Source organism: Pogoniulus pusillus, chromosome 8, assembly GCF_015220805.1.
Source record: "Pogoniulus pusillus isolate bPogPus1 chromosome 8, bPogPus1.pri, whole genome shotgun sequence".
In the NCBI taxonomy this organism is placed as follows: domain Eukaryota; kingdom Metazoa; phylum Chordata; class Aves; order Piciformes; family Lybiidae; genus Pogoniulus; species Pogoniulus pusillus.
Genome location: NC_087271.1, coordinates 37,276,138 through 37,291,212, shown reverse-complemented (window position 1 = coordinate 37,291,212; position 15,075 = coordinate 37,276,138). Strand labels below are relative to the sequence as shown.

The 15,075-nt window shown below is 52.1% G+C and overlaps 1 protein-coding gene across 1 annotated transcript in view; it reads right to left on the bottom strand.

Moving 5' to 3' along the window:
- Window positions 1-14,306, bottom strand: part of COLGALT2 (collagen beta(1-O)galactosyltransferase 2) — a 74,756-nt gene extending 60,450 nt beyond the window's left edge. Inside the window, exon 1 of the mRNA XM_064148077.1 lies at window positions 13,858-14,306. Coding sequence (XP_064004147.1) covers window positions 13,858-14,135 — 278 coding nt within the window. The 5' untranslated portion in view covers window positions 14,136-14,306. The remainder of the gene's footprint in view (window positions 1-13,857) is intronic.
- Window positions 14,307-15,075: the final 769 nt, after the last annotated feature.

The following is a 15,075-nucleotide window of genomic DNA, read 5'->3' as shown; positions in this document are numbered from 1 at the left end:
GCAGGATGGAAGAGAACTCCAAGCTCAGCCAGGCCAACCTAGCACCCAGCCCTGGCCAACCAACCAGACCATGGCACTAAGTGCCTCAGCCAGGCTTGGCTTCAACACCTCCAGGGACAGAGACTCCACCAACTCCCTGGGCAGCCCATTCCAATGCCAATCACTCTCTCTGCCAGGAACTTCCTCCTAACATTCATTCTAGACCTCCCCTGCCACAACTTCAGACTCTGTCCCCTTCTTCTGTTGCTGCTTGCCTGGCAGAAGAGACCAACCCCACCTGGCTACAGCCAACCTTCAGGCAGTTGTAGACAGCAATGAGGTCTGCCCTGAGCCTCCTCTTCTGCAGGCTGCACACCCCCAGCTCCCTCAGCCTCTCCTCACAGGGCTCTGCTCCAGGCCCCTCACCAGCTTCCTTGCCCTTCTCTGGACACCTTCCAGCACCTCAACATCTCTCTTCGATTCAGGAGCCCAGAACTGGACCCAGCACTCAAGGGGTGGGCTGAGCAGTGCTGGTACAGGGGCAGAAGAACCTCCCTTGTCCTACTGGCCACACTGCTCCTGAGCCAGCCCAGAATGCCATTGGCTCTGCTGCCCACCTGGGCACTGCTGCCTCAGCTTCAGCTCCTCTCTACCAGCACCCCCAGCTCCCTCTCTGCCTGGCTGCTCTCAGCCACTCTGGCCCCAGCCTGTAGTGCTGCTTGGGGTTGTTGTGGCCAAAGTGCAAAACCCTGCACTTGGCCGTGTTACATCTTATCCCATTGGCCTCTGCCCACCCATCCAGCCTGGCCAGGTCCCTCTGCAGGGCTCTCCTATCCTCCAACAGCTTCACACCTGCTCCTAGCTTGGTGTCATCTGCAAACTTCCTGATGCTGGACTCAATCTCCTCATCCAGATCATCACTAATGATAATGAACAGGACTGGGCCCAGCACTGATCCGTGGGGAGCACCAGAAGAGCAGAAGCCCAAGCAGGAGGCTCCCCATTCTCAGCAAGACTGAAATGATATTTATCATCTGAGATGTATTTGCAGCCAGCTCAAGTCAGTTGCCCTGGCTGACTCCAAACCACTAAGGGCCTGCTGACTGTGTGATTCTGCCCCAGCAAAACCAGAACAAAAGAACATATTAGTTCCACAATCAGCTGGCAGAAGTTTCAAATCACCACATCAGATCCCCTGATAACTTTCCATGAAGAGAACTGGACCCATTCTACAGAACATCCAGTCCAAGGACACCACATATAGATATGCATGGTCAAGTTGCACCAGTGGAAGGTCAGGTTGGATGGTTGGACTCAATGATCTTAAAGGGCTTTGCCAACCTCAATAATTCTATAGTTAGGAACAATTCCTTCTCCAAAAGCCTTGTCAAGCCCTGGAACAGGCTGCCCATGGCAGTTCTGGAGTCTCCACCCCTGGAGAGATTTAAAAGCCATGCAGATGTGATGTGAGGGACACGGTGTTGTGGTGACCCAGCAGTTCTGGGTTTAACAGTTGGACTTGATGGACTTAAAGATCTTATCCAACCAAAACAATTCCTAGAATCACAGAATCAGTCAGGGTTGGAAGGAACCACAAGGATCATCTAGTTCCAATCCCCCCTGCCATGGGCAGGGACACCCTACCCTAGATCAATTGTAAGATTCTATGCATGTGCACACACATAACCAAACTCCATTTAAAGATTAGGATCAGGCAGTGTATAAAGCAAAGGAGGCTGTTCCAATCAAAGAACACAACTCCTGTCTTCTCTACTGCTAAGCCTAGCAGCAGTGCCACGTCCCTGCATGAAGGACCTGGGCATATTGGTAGTACATAGCCTTACAGAGGTGGATTTTTTGCATTCCTATCTTTCTTCACCCTGAATTTTTGATGCATGTGGGCCCCATTTAGCTGTAATGCATCCCTGGTGATAAGAATCATCAATGCACACTGTGCTTCATTGAAATAAAGGAAATGAGATGCACATAAATATACTGAAATAATAGTCAGCCTGAGACATCAGCCCACAGGAAGGAAATTCCAAGTTCTGACAGACAGGACTCTGCACCATCTCAGTCATCCAGCCCATATGTTCTTTCCTGGAGTCCCCCAAGACCAAAGAAGAGCAGGGAGGGCTGGTGACAGGCAGCTCCCAGTGTTCTGCACACCATGTGTCGCGGATCTATCTTTAGTGAATCCTGACCTTCACTCACAGGGGACTTGGATAAATACTTGCAGGTGCTGTGATGCTTTATGTAACAGATCAAAATTGCCCTTCCATCTACGGCTCAGCCCACATGCCAACAGGGCTAGCTGCTCTGCTAGCTTCTCTCTGGTCCCCCCAAGCAAAAGCTCCTGAGGCAGGTTCACGCCACACCTCTCAAGAGCCAACTGCACCCCAGCTGGGTTCTCTTCTTCAGAAGCCTGACTGGCAGTGATGAAGCATCTCTCTGGCAAGATGATGTGCTTAGCTTAGCACAAGCCCTATGAGGAGAGGCTGAGGGAGCTGGGATTGGTTAGCCTGGAGAAGAGGAGGCTCAGGGGTGACCTTATTGCTGTCTACAACTACCTGAGGGGAGGTTGTAGCCAGGAGGAGGTTGCTCTCTTCTCTCAGGTGGCCAGCACCAGAACGAGAGGACACAGCCTCAGGCTGCACCAGGGGAGATTTAGGCTGGAGGTGAGGAGAAAGTTCTTCACTGAGAGAGTCATTGGGCACTGGAATGGGCTGCCTGGGGAGGTGGTGGAGTCGCCGTCCCTGGGGCACTTCAAGGCAAGGTTGGACGTGGCACTTGGTGCCATGGTCTGGCCTTGAGCTCTGTGGTAAAGGGTTGGACTTGATGATCTGTGAGGTCTCTTCCAACCCTGGTGATACTGTGATACTGTGAAAAAGAATAAGGGAAAGGAAAAAAGCTACTGGGACAACAATCTTTATGACAGTTGTGTCTTCATCCCAAAGATTTGCCACTCTTCTAGACTCATCCTCAGCTGAATTTATTTCTGACTCCTTGCCACTGATTATCTCCCTGGAACAGGCTGTCCAGAGAGAGTGGAGTCTTCATCCCTGGAGGGACTAAAATGGCACTGGGCAGCCTGCACCTGAGCCTGCCTTGAGCAGGGGTTGGGACTAGAACATCTTCAGAGGTGCTCTTCCAACCTTAACTGTTCTGGTGACCACCTTCAGAGGCACTTTCCAACTGGAACCATTCTAGGATATCCAGGCACAAGCCCTAAGACACTCCAGCTGGAAGAGCACTGCACAAGAGAAAAGGCTTTTGTTCCCATAAGAGGAGGATAGCAGTGGGAATTGGGAAGGTTTCCCTGGGTCAGCCCTCACTGATCCCTGCTCCCAGATTCACCAGGAGCTAAGCAGATGAATCAGTTTGCATACCAAACACATTCAAGTGCAATTGCCTTTACTTTTAAGGGACAGATTAATGTCAGCACTTTACAGCCAAGCCTGGTTGCAGCTGTTCCTCTAACTGACACTCCCACAGCTGGCTCCTACTTCTCCCACATTTGAACAGGCTTCAGCAGACATGACAATACACAGCCTTGACTGGATGAGGAATCCCATCCCTGGGCGACAGTCAAAGCAGGGCTGAAATGGGATCCTGCCCTAGGCAGGGACGAACTAAATGACACTGAGGTCTTCTCACCCCTACACTTTGTATGTATCAACAAGTCTTGAAAACGACTTCTCCCTGACTTCTGATACCAGCCAAAGGCTAAAAATAAACCACCACCTTTGATATCAAACCCTGCCCAGCTGTTTCCTTGAGAAAACATTCCTTTATTGGCATCTAGCCTCTAAACACAACACCGGGGCACTGGACAGACAACACCCAAGTCAGAGGGAAGAAGCTGACAGGGCAGAGCTGTCTCACAATGGAGTTGCCAAAAGAATGGCTTTGTTTTCTAAGATACACAGCCAGCAGGATCCAGACCACAACTCAAACATGAACCTTCTATTATACTCACTGGTCTGACAGAATCCCTGCATCATTCTTACACTGCAAGCCCCTCACCTCTGGAGGGCTCTTGACTCATTTGGTGTAAGATCCCAGCACTGATTTACAGAATCCTAGGATGGTTTGGGTTGGAGGGGACCTTTAAGATCACCTAGTTACAACCTTCTCACCTGATTTGGGTAGGACACCTTATGGATCACCTAGTTCCAATGCCTCTACCATGGGCAGAGACATCTTCCACTAGACCAGGTTGCTTAAGGTGTCATCCAGTTTGGCCTTGAATACCTCCAGGGAGAGGGCATCAACAAGCTGCCTGGCCAACCTGTGCCACTGATTCACCACCTTCACCATAACAAATGTCTCTCTTATCTCCAGTCTAAATCTGTGCTCCTCAAGCTTCAATCCACTCCCTCTGGTCCTATCACAAGCCCTTAAAAAAGTCCTTCCCTCCCCATCTTTCTTGTAGACCCTTTTCAGGTATTGGAATGCCACTAGAGGGTCTCCCCAGAGCCTTCTCTTCTCCAGGCTGAATAGTCTCAACTATTCCCATTTGCTGGAACACTTTGTGCAGAGAGAGTGGAGTCTCCATTCCTGGAGGTAGTAAAAATTTGGCCTAAAATGGCACTGGGCAGTCTGCACCTGAGCCTGCCTTGAGCAGGGGTTGGGACTAGAACATCTTCAGAGGTGCTCTTCCAACCTTAACTGTTCTGGTGACCACCTTCAGAGGCACTTTCTAACTGGAACCATTCTAGGATATCCAAGCCCTAAGACACTCCAGCTGGAAGAGCACTGCACAAAAGGCTTTTGCTCCCATAAGAGGAGGATAACAGTGGGAACTGGGAAGGTTTCCCTGGGTCAGACCTCACTGATGCCTGCTCCCAGATTCACCAGGAGCTAAGCAGATGAATCAGTTTGTATACCAGACACATGCAAGTGCAATTGCTTTTACTTTTAAGGGACAGATTAATGTCAGCACTTTACAGTCAACCATGGTTGGTACCTGAATGCCACTAGAAGGTATCCTCAGACCACTTTACAGCCAACCCTGGTTGGTACTGGAATGCCACTAGAAGGCCTCCCCAGACCACTTTACAGCTGATCCTGCTTGGAACTGGAATGCCACTAGAAGGCCTCCCCAGAGCCTTCTCTTCTCCAAGCTGAACAGGCTCAACTATTCCCATTCATATCTAGCAGAACCTAATATAAAGCACAGCTCAAGATGCTCTTTAATGACATCCAAAAGGCATCAGATCTGGCAATTTGGCAGCCCAGAACAAAACCAAAAGACTCTGCCTGTCCTTGGTGATCCTGCTTGGGCAAGGGAGTGTAAAGGGTTAACCCTCCTGTGGGAGGGTCTCGACACTGAGCCCAGGTCCTCCTGACTTGTCCCCAGGGGTGGGTCTAAACCTTACTCCAGGTTAATGGTTAGCCCACTCCCACTTCCTATCTAGCCCCCTATAAAACCAGAGGAACTTCTTGTTTCATCCTCTCTTGCCCTGCCTAGATCATCTGTAGAGGGCCCTTCCAACCCCTAACATCCTATGATTCTATGGTACCCAGCATATTCCCATCACACTGCTGATGCTTCATAGAATCAACCAGTTTGGAAGAGAACTCCAAGTTCATCCAGGCCAACCTAGCACCCAGCCCTGGCCAAGCAACCAGACCATGGCACTAAGTGCCTCAGCCAGGCTTGGCTTCAACACCTCCAGGGACAGTGACTTCACCACTTCCCTGGGCAGCCCATTCCAATGCCAATCACTCTCTCTGCCAACAACTTCCTCCTAACATCCAGCCTAGACCTCCCCCAACACAACTTGAGACTCTGTCCCCTTCTTCTGTTGCTGCTTGCCTGGCAGAAGAGACCAACCCCCACCTGGCTACAGCCTCCCTGCAGGTAGCTGCAGACAGCAATGAGCTCTGCCCTGAGCCTCCTCTTCTGCAGGCTGCACACACCCAGCTCCCTCAGCCTCTCCTCACAGGGCTGTGCTCCAGGACCCTCACCAGCTTCACTGCCCTTCTCTGGACACCTTCCAGCACCTCAACATCTCTCTTGAATGAAGGAGCCCAGAACTGGACACAGCACTCAAGGTATGGCCTGAGCAGTGCTGAGTACAGTGGCAGAAGAACCTCCCTTGTCCTGCTGGCCACACTGTTCCTGATTCAGCCCAGGATGCCATTGGCTCTCCTGAGCACACTGCTGCCTCATCTTCAGCTACTGTTTACCAGCACCCCCAGCTCCCTCTCTGCCTGGCTGCTCTCAGCCACTCTGGCCCCAGCCTGTAGTGCTGCTTGGGGTTGTTGTGGCCAAAGTGCAGAACCCTGCCCTTGGCCTTGTTCAGTCTCATCCCACTGGCCTCTGCCCACCCATCCAGCCTGCCAAGGTCCCTCTGCAGGGCTCTCCTACTCTCCAACAGCTCCACACCTGCTCCTAGCTTGGTGTCATTTTCTTCAGAGCAGGAAGGTTTTTAGCTGAAGAGCAGTTTGAGCCTTGCCACACAGACCTCAGTGAAGCACAACAGCAATTTTCGGCTTCCTTTCAAATATTTCTACTGAACATTTTATGATGTCATTCACTTTAGTTTGCCAAGATCTAGATGAGAGAGATGGACCCAAAGAGAAAAAAAAGTTATTGTGGCTGTTGGGATGGAATCATTTCTTTAGTCTTTCCTGGTCCTCTGTAAGGAAGCTTTAGTGTACAATTCACCTCAGCAAGAAAGAAAGGTAAAAATCAATCAAGGATTTCATCACGTGTCCAGACTTAATAATTTTGAGAATCTTGGGTAGGTTACTCAATCATTCTTCCTGGATTTTCCCAGCAGGGAAAATGGAAGTATTTTATTCCCATTCCTTCTCTGATGTAGTCATCTAAACACAAGTCCCATGGAAGGAAGACTTTGTGCAAGATCTTGCACAACAGAGCCATCACTTCAATGGCTAACTCCAAGAGCATGCAAATGCCATCTCACTCAGTCTATGTTTTATCATACAGCTTTAACAACAGAATCAAACATCCACAAATGTGAATTGGAAACCAAATTCCAGAAGTTTAAACAACAAACCAAGTGAAGAATCTATTCCAGAAGTTTAAACAACAAACCAAGTGAAGAATCAATTTCTATTCCACAAGTTTGAACAACAAAGCAAGTGAAGAATCAATTTCTAAGCCCTAAGTTGTAATCACCACACAGGTAAGCAAACTTCAAGCAGATCAAAAACCCCAGTAAGCAGAAGCAAGAGGCAGCAGACTGGAACTACAGCATTCCTACGTGGTTAATACTGACCAGGAAGATTAAAGTGACCTTGCTGCACAAATGGAAATGAGGACAGAAAGCACAGAGTGTTTGAAAGCAAACTCTTTGCAGGGAGTAATAACAGCCATCAGAGTTCCAAATGAACTCTGAATCTTACTGGAAATTGTTCTCCATGTAGAATTTTTTCACATTAGAAAAGTAAGTTGATTAAGAAAATTTTTAAGAGTAACATCAGCAAGTCCCAGACTGATAATATATAAAGTTAATTATTATAGTGATCTCTTCAGCTTCTGTTTTCAGCTACAATTACTTAAGAGCTGTGTCCAGTTCTGGGCTCCTCAATTCAAGAGAGATGTTGAGATACTGGAAGGTGTCCAGAGAAGGGTGACAAAGCTGGTGAGGGGCCGTGAGGAGAGGCTGAGGGAGCTGGGGATGTGCAGCCTGCAGAAGAGAAGGCTCAGGGCAGAGCTCATTGCTGTCTGCAGCTCCCTGAAGGGAGGCTGTAGCCAGGTGGGGTTGGGCTCTGCTGCCAGGTAAGCAGCCACAGAACAAGGGGACAGAGTCTCAAGTTGTACCAGGGGAGGTCTGGGCTGGATGTTAGGAGGAAGTTGTTGTCAGAGAGAGTGATTGGCATTGGAATGGGCTGCCCAGGGAGGTGGTGGAGTCACCATCCCTGGAGGTGTTGAAGCAAAGCCTGGCTGAGGCACTTAGTGCCATGGTCTGGTTGATTGGATGGGGCTGGGTGCTAGGCTGGCCTGGATGATCTTGGAGCTCTCTTCCAACCTGGCTGACTCTATGAAACACTCATTGGAGCTTCTGTTACAGTATATCCACTGATCTCTCATCTGGGATCTGTTCCAGCTTTCCACCAACTTCACCTACACTTCACATTATAATTTCTGAAATACAAGCACAGTCTAAGCTGCAAAGCAGGCAGAGATCCTCAAGCACAAAAGAATCTAGTTACTGCTTCTAAGCACCAACTCATTCATGCAGGCACTTAATCCCCAGGTTAGCGAAAGATGAGAGAGCAGACAGCCCACAACTACAGTATTTAAAGATGAAATCACAGACAACTTTCTCTGCTACACCCTCACTTAACCCAAGGCTAAGGAGAGTGTAAGCCAGCATGATAAACTGCTGAATACACATGCTTTCAGTTTGCCTGTTACAGCAAAGATTAACCTGTCTGGCAGACAGGTTCCTTACCCATAATTTAATAGATCTCAAATAAACAGAGTCAGCATTGCTACCACTTAAAAATGACAAATCAAAGCAGCAAAAAAAACACAAACACAAACCAAGTAACACCCACAACCAACCAACAACCCCAAACCACCCCAAAGAGGATTGAGGCAGCCTGACCATGTTTTTGTCCAAGACAAGAAAGAATATTTTCCCCTCCCTTAGCAATTCTCCAACACCAACAAAAACAATACAGTTAAGTCCTCCTAATGTGCCCAAGCTTCTCGGTTCAGTTAGGCTGGGCTCAGAGCAGAGCTCACTGACACTGCCCTGAGAACAGTTCAGCCCACCCCAGTAAACAGCCAGGTGCAGCCACACAACGAGAGTGCTAGAATCATAGAGTCAACCAGGTTGGAAGAGACTTCCAAGATCATCCAGCACAACCTAGCACCCAGCCCTATCCAGTCAACCAGACCATGGCACTAAGTGCCTCAGCCAGGCTTGGCTTCAACACCTCCAGGGACAGCAACTCCACCACCTCCCTGGGCAGCCCATTCCAATGCCAATCACTCTCTCTGCCAACAACTTCCTCCTAACATCCAACCTAGACCTCCCCCAGCACAGCTTGAGACTGTGTCCCCTTGTTCTGTTGCTGCTTGCCTGGCAGAAGAGATCAACCCCACCTGGCTACAGCCTCCCTGCAGGTGGCTGCAGACAGCAATGAGCTCTGCCCTGAGCCTCCTCTTCTGCAGGCTGCACACCCCCAGCTCCCTCAGCCTCTCCTCACAGGGCTCTGCTCCAGGCCCCTCCCCAGCTTCCTTGCCCTTCTCTGGACACCTTCCAGCACCTCAACATCCCTCTTGAATTGAGGAGCCCAGAACTGGACACAGCACTCAAGGGGTGGCCTGAGCAGTGCTGAGTACAGGGGCAGAAGAACCTCCCTTGTCCTGCTGCCCACACTGCTCCTGAGCCAGCCCAGGATGCCATTGGCTCTGCTGCCCACCTGGGCACACTGCTGCCTCAACTTCAGCTCCTCTCTACCAGCACCCCCAGGTCCCCCTCTGCCTGGCTGCTCTCAGCCACTCTGTCCCCAGCCTGTAGTGCTGCTTGGGGTTGTTGTGGCCAAAGAAGAACACTCCCTAGCTAGAAAATAGATTGACCTAGGTCCAACAGCCATGTTCCCTAAGGGGCAACTGTCGCTGGGCACTGTTGTGTTTCTCACAGTATTCAGTAATCAGCATGGTGGGGGGGGTTGGAAGGGACCTCTGGAGATCATCTACTCAACGCCACCTGCTGAAGCTGAGTCACTCACAGCAGGCTGCCCAAGATGTCCAGGCCAGTTTGGAATCTCTCCAGAGAATAAGAGTTCTCAATCCCTCTCAGCAGCCTGCTCCAGGGCTCCAGCACCCTCACGCCAAAGTTGTTTTTCCTCCTGTTCAGGTGGACCCAGCTGGGTTCCAGTTTGTGCCTGCTGCTCCTTGTCCTATGGCTGGGCACCACTGAAAAGAATCTGTTGCCAACCTTCCACTCCCTCTGCTTTACATACTAATCAGAATTAATGAGATCCCCTTTCAGGCTGCTCTTCTCCAGGCTAAACATCCCAAGGTCTCTCAGCCTCTCCTCATCACAGCGATGCTTCAGGCCCCTCAGCATCTTACACACTTCTGAGCCAAATGCTGGCTAGGCTTCCCTCAAGCACCAGAGAGCTGTGACCCATTCCTCCTTCACAAGAAGGGACAACTGACACCTCCAGCATTTCTCTTCCAGTGCTACTCAAGCACCAGCTTGAAGAGCAGACATGGAAGCTGGGTTGTGCTAAGCTGGGGGAGTCTTTGCCGTTGCCACCTTTGTCACCAGCATCAAAGGCTGAGAGACCAAATGCCTTTGGCCAAGTCCATCCCAAGCAGGGCGAGGGCAAAGACCTGAGTGCTGTTCCACAGAACTTCCCACCACTAAGTGCAACCCTGGCCCAATGTGGCCTGTGCAGCCCCAGTACTCTCCACGACAAGGGTTAATACAGGCCATGGATCACCCCCAGGAGGTCCTTTGGACACAGCTTCTGATTCTCAGAGGAGGACGGAAGAAAGAGAGGAAGTGTTTAACTGAAAGGACATGGGTTAGCACATGCCAGCTGGCTTCAGACCAAGCTGCCTGTTCAATTCATTAGTAGCCAGCAAGTCCTGAGCTTGCTCACAAACACAGCAATGGAGAAGTCACAATTAAGACCAAAGGGGAGAAGAGAATACGTGACAGTCCACTGTACATCTTTTGAGTAGTACCAGGCTAATGGAGACTGAGATTAACTGATGAAGGCTATGAAACAAAACTTGTGTGCTTCAAACTAACTCACTGTTTCTTAACCCATCTTTGCTGTCACTGACAAATCTTCCACCCTAGAAGTGTATCTGAGGACCTCACCGTTGAATTTCAGCCCTCAAGCCATAGGCAGAGCACATGGGACTTTAGGAGATGAGATATGGTTTAAGTTTTCACTCCCAAGACCTACATTTGGGCATTCTAAAATGCTGACTTAAGAAAACTTTGAAGTAGAACATAAGTGGCAGTGAAGGAATGCAATTCCTTTGACAACCACCACTTCACTGCCCCTCACACCAAGCTATGGTAGAAATGCACCAGCACAGGGACAGAGGTAAATCCTGGAATTGAAAGGATTCTAGCAGGCATGAAGTCTGAAATGCAAGATACTTCTAGAAGTGGACTGTATCGTTCCACTTGTTCTCAAGACCTGATAGATACCATGCAAGAGCTTCCTCTTGGTGGGTATTTGTGTCCCAAACACATCCAAACCTGAAAAAGCTCATCTTACTGGGGAGACAAAGTGAGCAGAAGTAATACCCTCTGAAGCACTGCTGTCATGCTGGAAGTACTGCTCACTCCCTCTGGGGCAACTCAAAACATCTATAGAACTTCCTTCTCAGTGGCCAAGACATTTTAGTCATTCTCATTTTGTAATGCTTGACAATTTCAACAGTTGATTTTCCATTTAACCATGCCTTGTGTCCGTGCACAACCCTGGATGGGGCTCTGGCCAGCCTGATCTAGGGTAGGGTGTCCCTGCCCATGGCAGGGAGGTTGGAACTGGATGATACTTGTGGTCCCTTCCAACCCTGACTGATACTATGATAGTTTATCTTCTTACACTCTTATTTCATAAACAGTCCCCACACAACACTGCAGAGACATGAAGTGAAGACAGGATAATGCAAGCAACTGGCTAAAAAGCTCTCTAGAGAGAGTCAAACAATGCTCACAAACAACCCAAATTTATTCTGCACCTCTACAGCAAGAGGCACTTCAAGATACATCCTGCTCAGGTGATCAAATTCCCACCAGGTTTTATAAACACCAAGCTTAGCTGAACAACAGCCCACATGTAGGGTCTGATGGTACTTACTCACACATAGATGTCTGCTAAAGTGAAATCCAAACCTGCAAAACTCCTATCAACACAAATAAAAGTAGAGTCGTGGAGCCACAAACAGGTGAGACCTACATTCACCTACTGTCCTATGCCACTTTGTAATTCCTCAGCCACACTCACGTGGCATGCCACATTTGGGCTGATATCACAATCTGCTTTGTGCATCATAAGTTCAGAAGGAAAAAAAATATGCAGGAAAGAAAATAAGAGCCATGGACTGATTATAACAGCCACTGATTTCCTGCAAAGACCTGTGGAACAACTGAACACAAACAGCAGTCGCGTTATAGAATCATAGAATCAGTCAGGGTTGGAAGGGACCACAAGGATCAGTCAGTTCCAACCCCTCCTGCCATGCCCAGGGACACCCTACCCTAGAGCAGCCTGGCCACAGCCTCATCCAGCCTGGCCTTAAACACCTCCAGCCATGGGGCCCAAACCACCTCTCTGGGCAACCCATTCCAGCCTCTCACCACTCTCATGCTCAACAACTTCCTCCTCACGGCCACTCTGACTCTCCCCACCTCCAGCTTTGCTCCATTCCCCCCAGTCCTGGCACTCTCTGACAGCTGAAAAAGTCCCTCCCCAGCTTTTTTGTAGCCCACTTCAGATCCTGGAAGGCCACAAGAAGGTCACCTGGGAGCCTCCTCTGCTCCACACTGCACAGCCCCAACTCTTTCAGTCTGTGCTCACAGCAGAGCTGCTGCAGCCTCTGAGAATCCTCCTGGCCCTGCTCTGGACACTCTCCAGCATCTCCACAGCCCTCTTGTAAATAGGAGCTCCAGAACTGGATGCAGTACTGCAGGTGGGGTCTCAGCAGAGCAGAGTAGAGGAGGAGAATCACCTCCCTGTCCCTGCTGGCCACACTTCTGCTGCTGCAGCCCAGGCTCTGCTTGGCTTTCTGGGCTGCAAGTGCACACTGCTGGCTCCTGTTGAGCTTCTCCTCCAGCAGCACCCGCAGAAGCATCTGATGCTGCCTGCTTAATGATGCCAGCCACTCATGAGGGAGAGGTTCTCCCCACACCCCACGATACAAAGCAAAACTTTACTGACTTGAAGTGAACAGAAGTCCTATCACTTCAGAGCACTTTGGATCAGGCCCTAGAGCACCATTTCTTACTCGATATGCTTACCGCACTTAAATCTGGTCTGGGTCCTTCCAAACAACCTGCAGCCAGGTTGAAAGATTCTTATTTGCTCCTTCTTTCCACCCTTAGGAGCACAGGCGGATTGGGCAGTCCCTAAACTGGGCTGAAGCCTCCATCCCGACACACATTTCATTGCCACAGCTGCCCCCATGCTGCGATTCCTGAATACATCTTTGAGTCGGCCCCGGGACTGCAGCCCTGCAACAATGCTCCTTTTCAATGCCCACCAGTACCTACCCTGCACGCCTGCTCCCCAGCCCTGGCAAGCCCCCGACCGCCTCCCCACAAAGGCTGGCATTTATCGGCCGCGCAGCCAAACCCACGCTCCCACCCCGGCTCTCCGCTAGCTCCCCGTCTCCGTGGGTTTGGACAAATGCTCAGGCGATGAATATTCTCAGGCTTCAGGCCAGCTTCGCTGGAAAACCTCCCCTCCTGCCGCTACCGCGGAGCCCTCTGGCTGCTCCGCCTGCCGCGGAGAGGCCCGCGGGGGGACCCCTGGCCCTTCGGCCGGCCCGGGCTGGCGACTCTTCCCCGGCGGGCTGAAGCCGAACGCCGGCTCTCCCGTAGGAGCGGCTCCCTCGGTCCGCTGCCGCTTTCCCCCCGAGCCAGGCCGGGCTGAGGTGCCCAGAACCCGGTTACCTGTGCTGCCGGGGCAGGCTGGCAGCCGCGCTCCCGCCTCAGAGCGGGAAAGGGCGACCGGAGGAAAGGAGCCCTTCCAGCTCCCCGGGCACGCCATGCTGCCGGCTCCTCCGGAGCTCCCTCTCACAGCGGCAGCAGGACCCCCAGCCATGCGCGGCCGGGGACGGGCAGCCGCAGCTCTGCTCGTCCCCCCAGGGCCAGGCCACAGCCCCGGCGCCGGGGCGCCGCCGCCTCCCCTTACCAGAGGGCGATCCTGCTCTTGGGGTAGTCCAGCCTCTCGATGCAGCCGAGGACGTGGGGCAGCGTGTGCGCGGCGTTGCGGGCGATGATGGCCAGCAGCACGGTGGGCTTCTGCAGCGCCGACTCGGGCAGCGGCTGAGGCTCGGCGCTCGGCGGAGGCGGCGGCGGCGGGGGCTCCGGGGGCAGGCTGGTCCCGCAGCTGCCCAGCAGCAGCAGCAGGAACAGGAGAAAGACGAGGGCCGGGGGCCGGGGGGCTCGGGGCCCGGCTGGCGCAGCCATGATGGGCGCGGGGAGCCGCAGAGGCGGTGCGGGGCAGCCGCTGCAGCGCGCCCGGCGCCGCGGGGACAACGAGGAAGAGGCAGAAGGAGGAGCACGGCGGCCGCCAGCCCAGCCCAGCGCCCCCGAAAACAGCCTTTGTGGGCAGCGCAGCGCAACCCTCCCCCCTCCTCAGCAGGCCGCCGGGCGAAAGCAAAGACGCGGACGCAGTCCCTGGGGGCTGCCCCAGCTGGGAGCCCGAGAACACCTGGGGAGGTCCAATTAGCGCAGCCTGCGCGCACCGGTGCGAGCCTGCCCTCGGCAGGAGTTGCAAAACCAGATCAGGTTTGGGTTTAAAGAAGCCCACGGCCAGTTGCCGTCACAGCACGTCCGCCACAGTGCTGCAGCCTCATCGCGCAGCCACGGACCGCTTGGGGTTGGAAGGGGCTTGTGAAGGTCATCCAGTACAACGCTCCCGCGGCCAGCAGGGACATCTGCAGCCGGAGCCCCCAACAACCTGAGCGGGAGCGCTTCCAGGGATGGGGCTTCTGCCACCTCGGTGTCAGTGTCACCGCTCTTGGTGCCAAAAACATCTTCTTTCTGTCTAGCCTGAACTTCCTCGTTTTCCCTTTGAAGCCACCCCTTGTCCTGTCACAAGAGGCCCTGACAAAATGTCTGTCTTCAGCTCTCTTGCTGGCCTCTCTATGCGCTGAAAGGCCACCAGAAGGCTTCCCTGGAGCCTTCTCCAAGCTGAAGGACCCCAAATCCCTCAGCCTGGCCTCACCGCGGAGAGCTTCCAGCCCCCCCAATCACTCTCTCTGCCAACAACTTCCTCCTAACATCCAGCCTAGACCTCCCCTGCCACAACTTGAGACTGTGTCCCCTTCTTCTGTTGCTGGTTGCCTGGCAGAAGAGACCAACCCCACCTGGCTACAGCCTCCCTTCAGGCAGTTGTAGCCAGCAA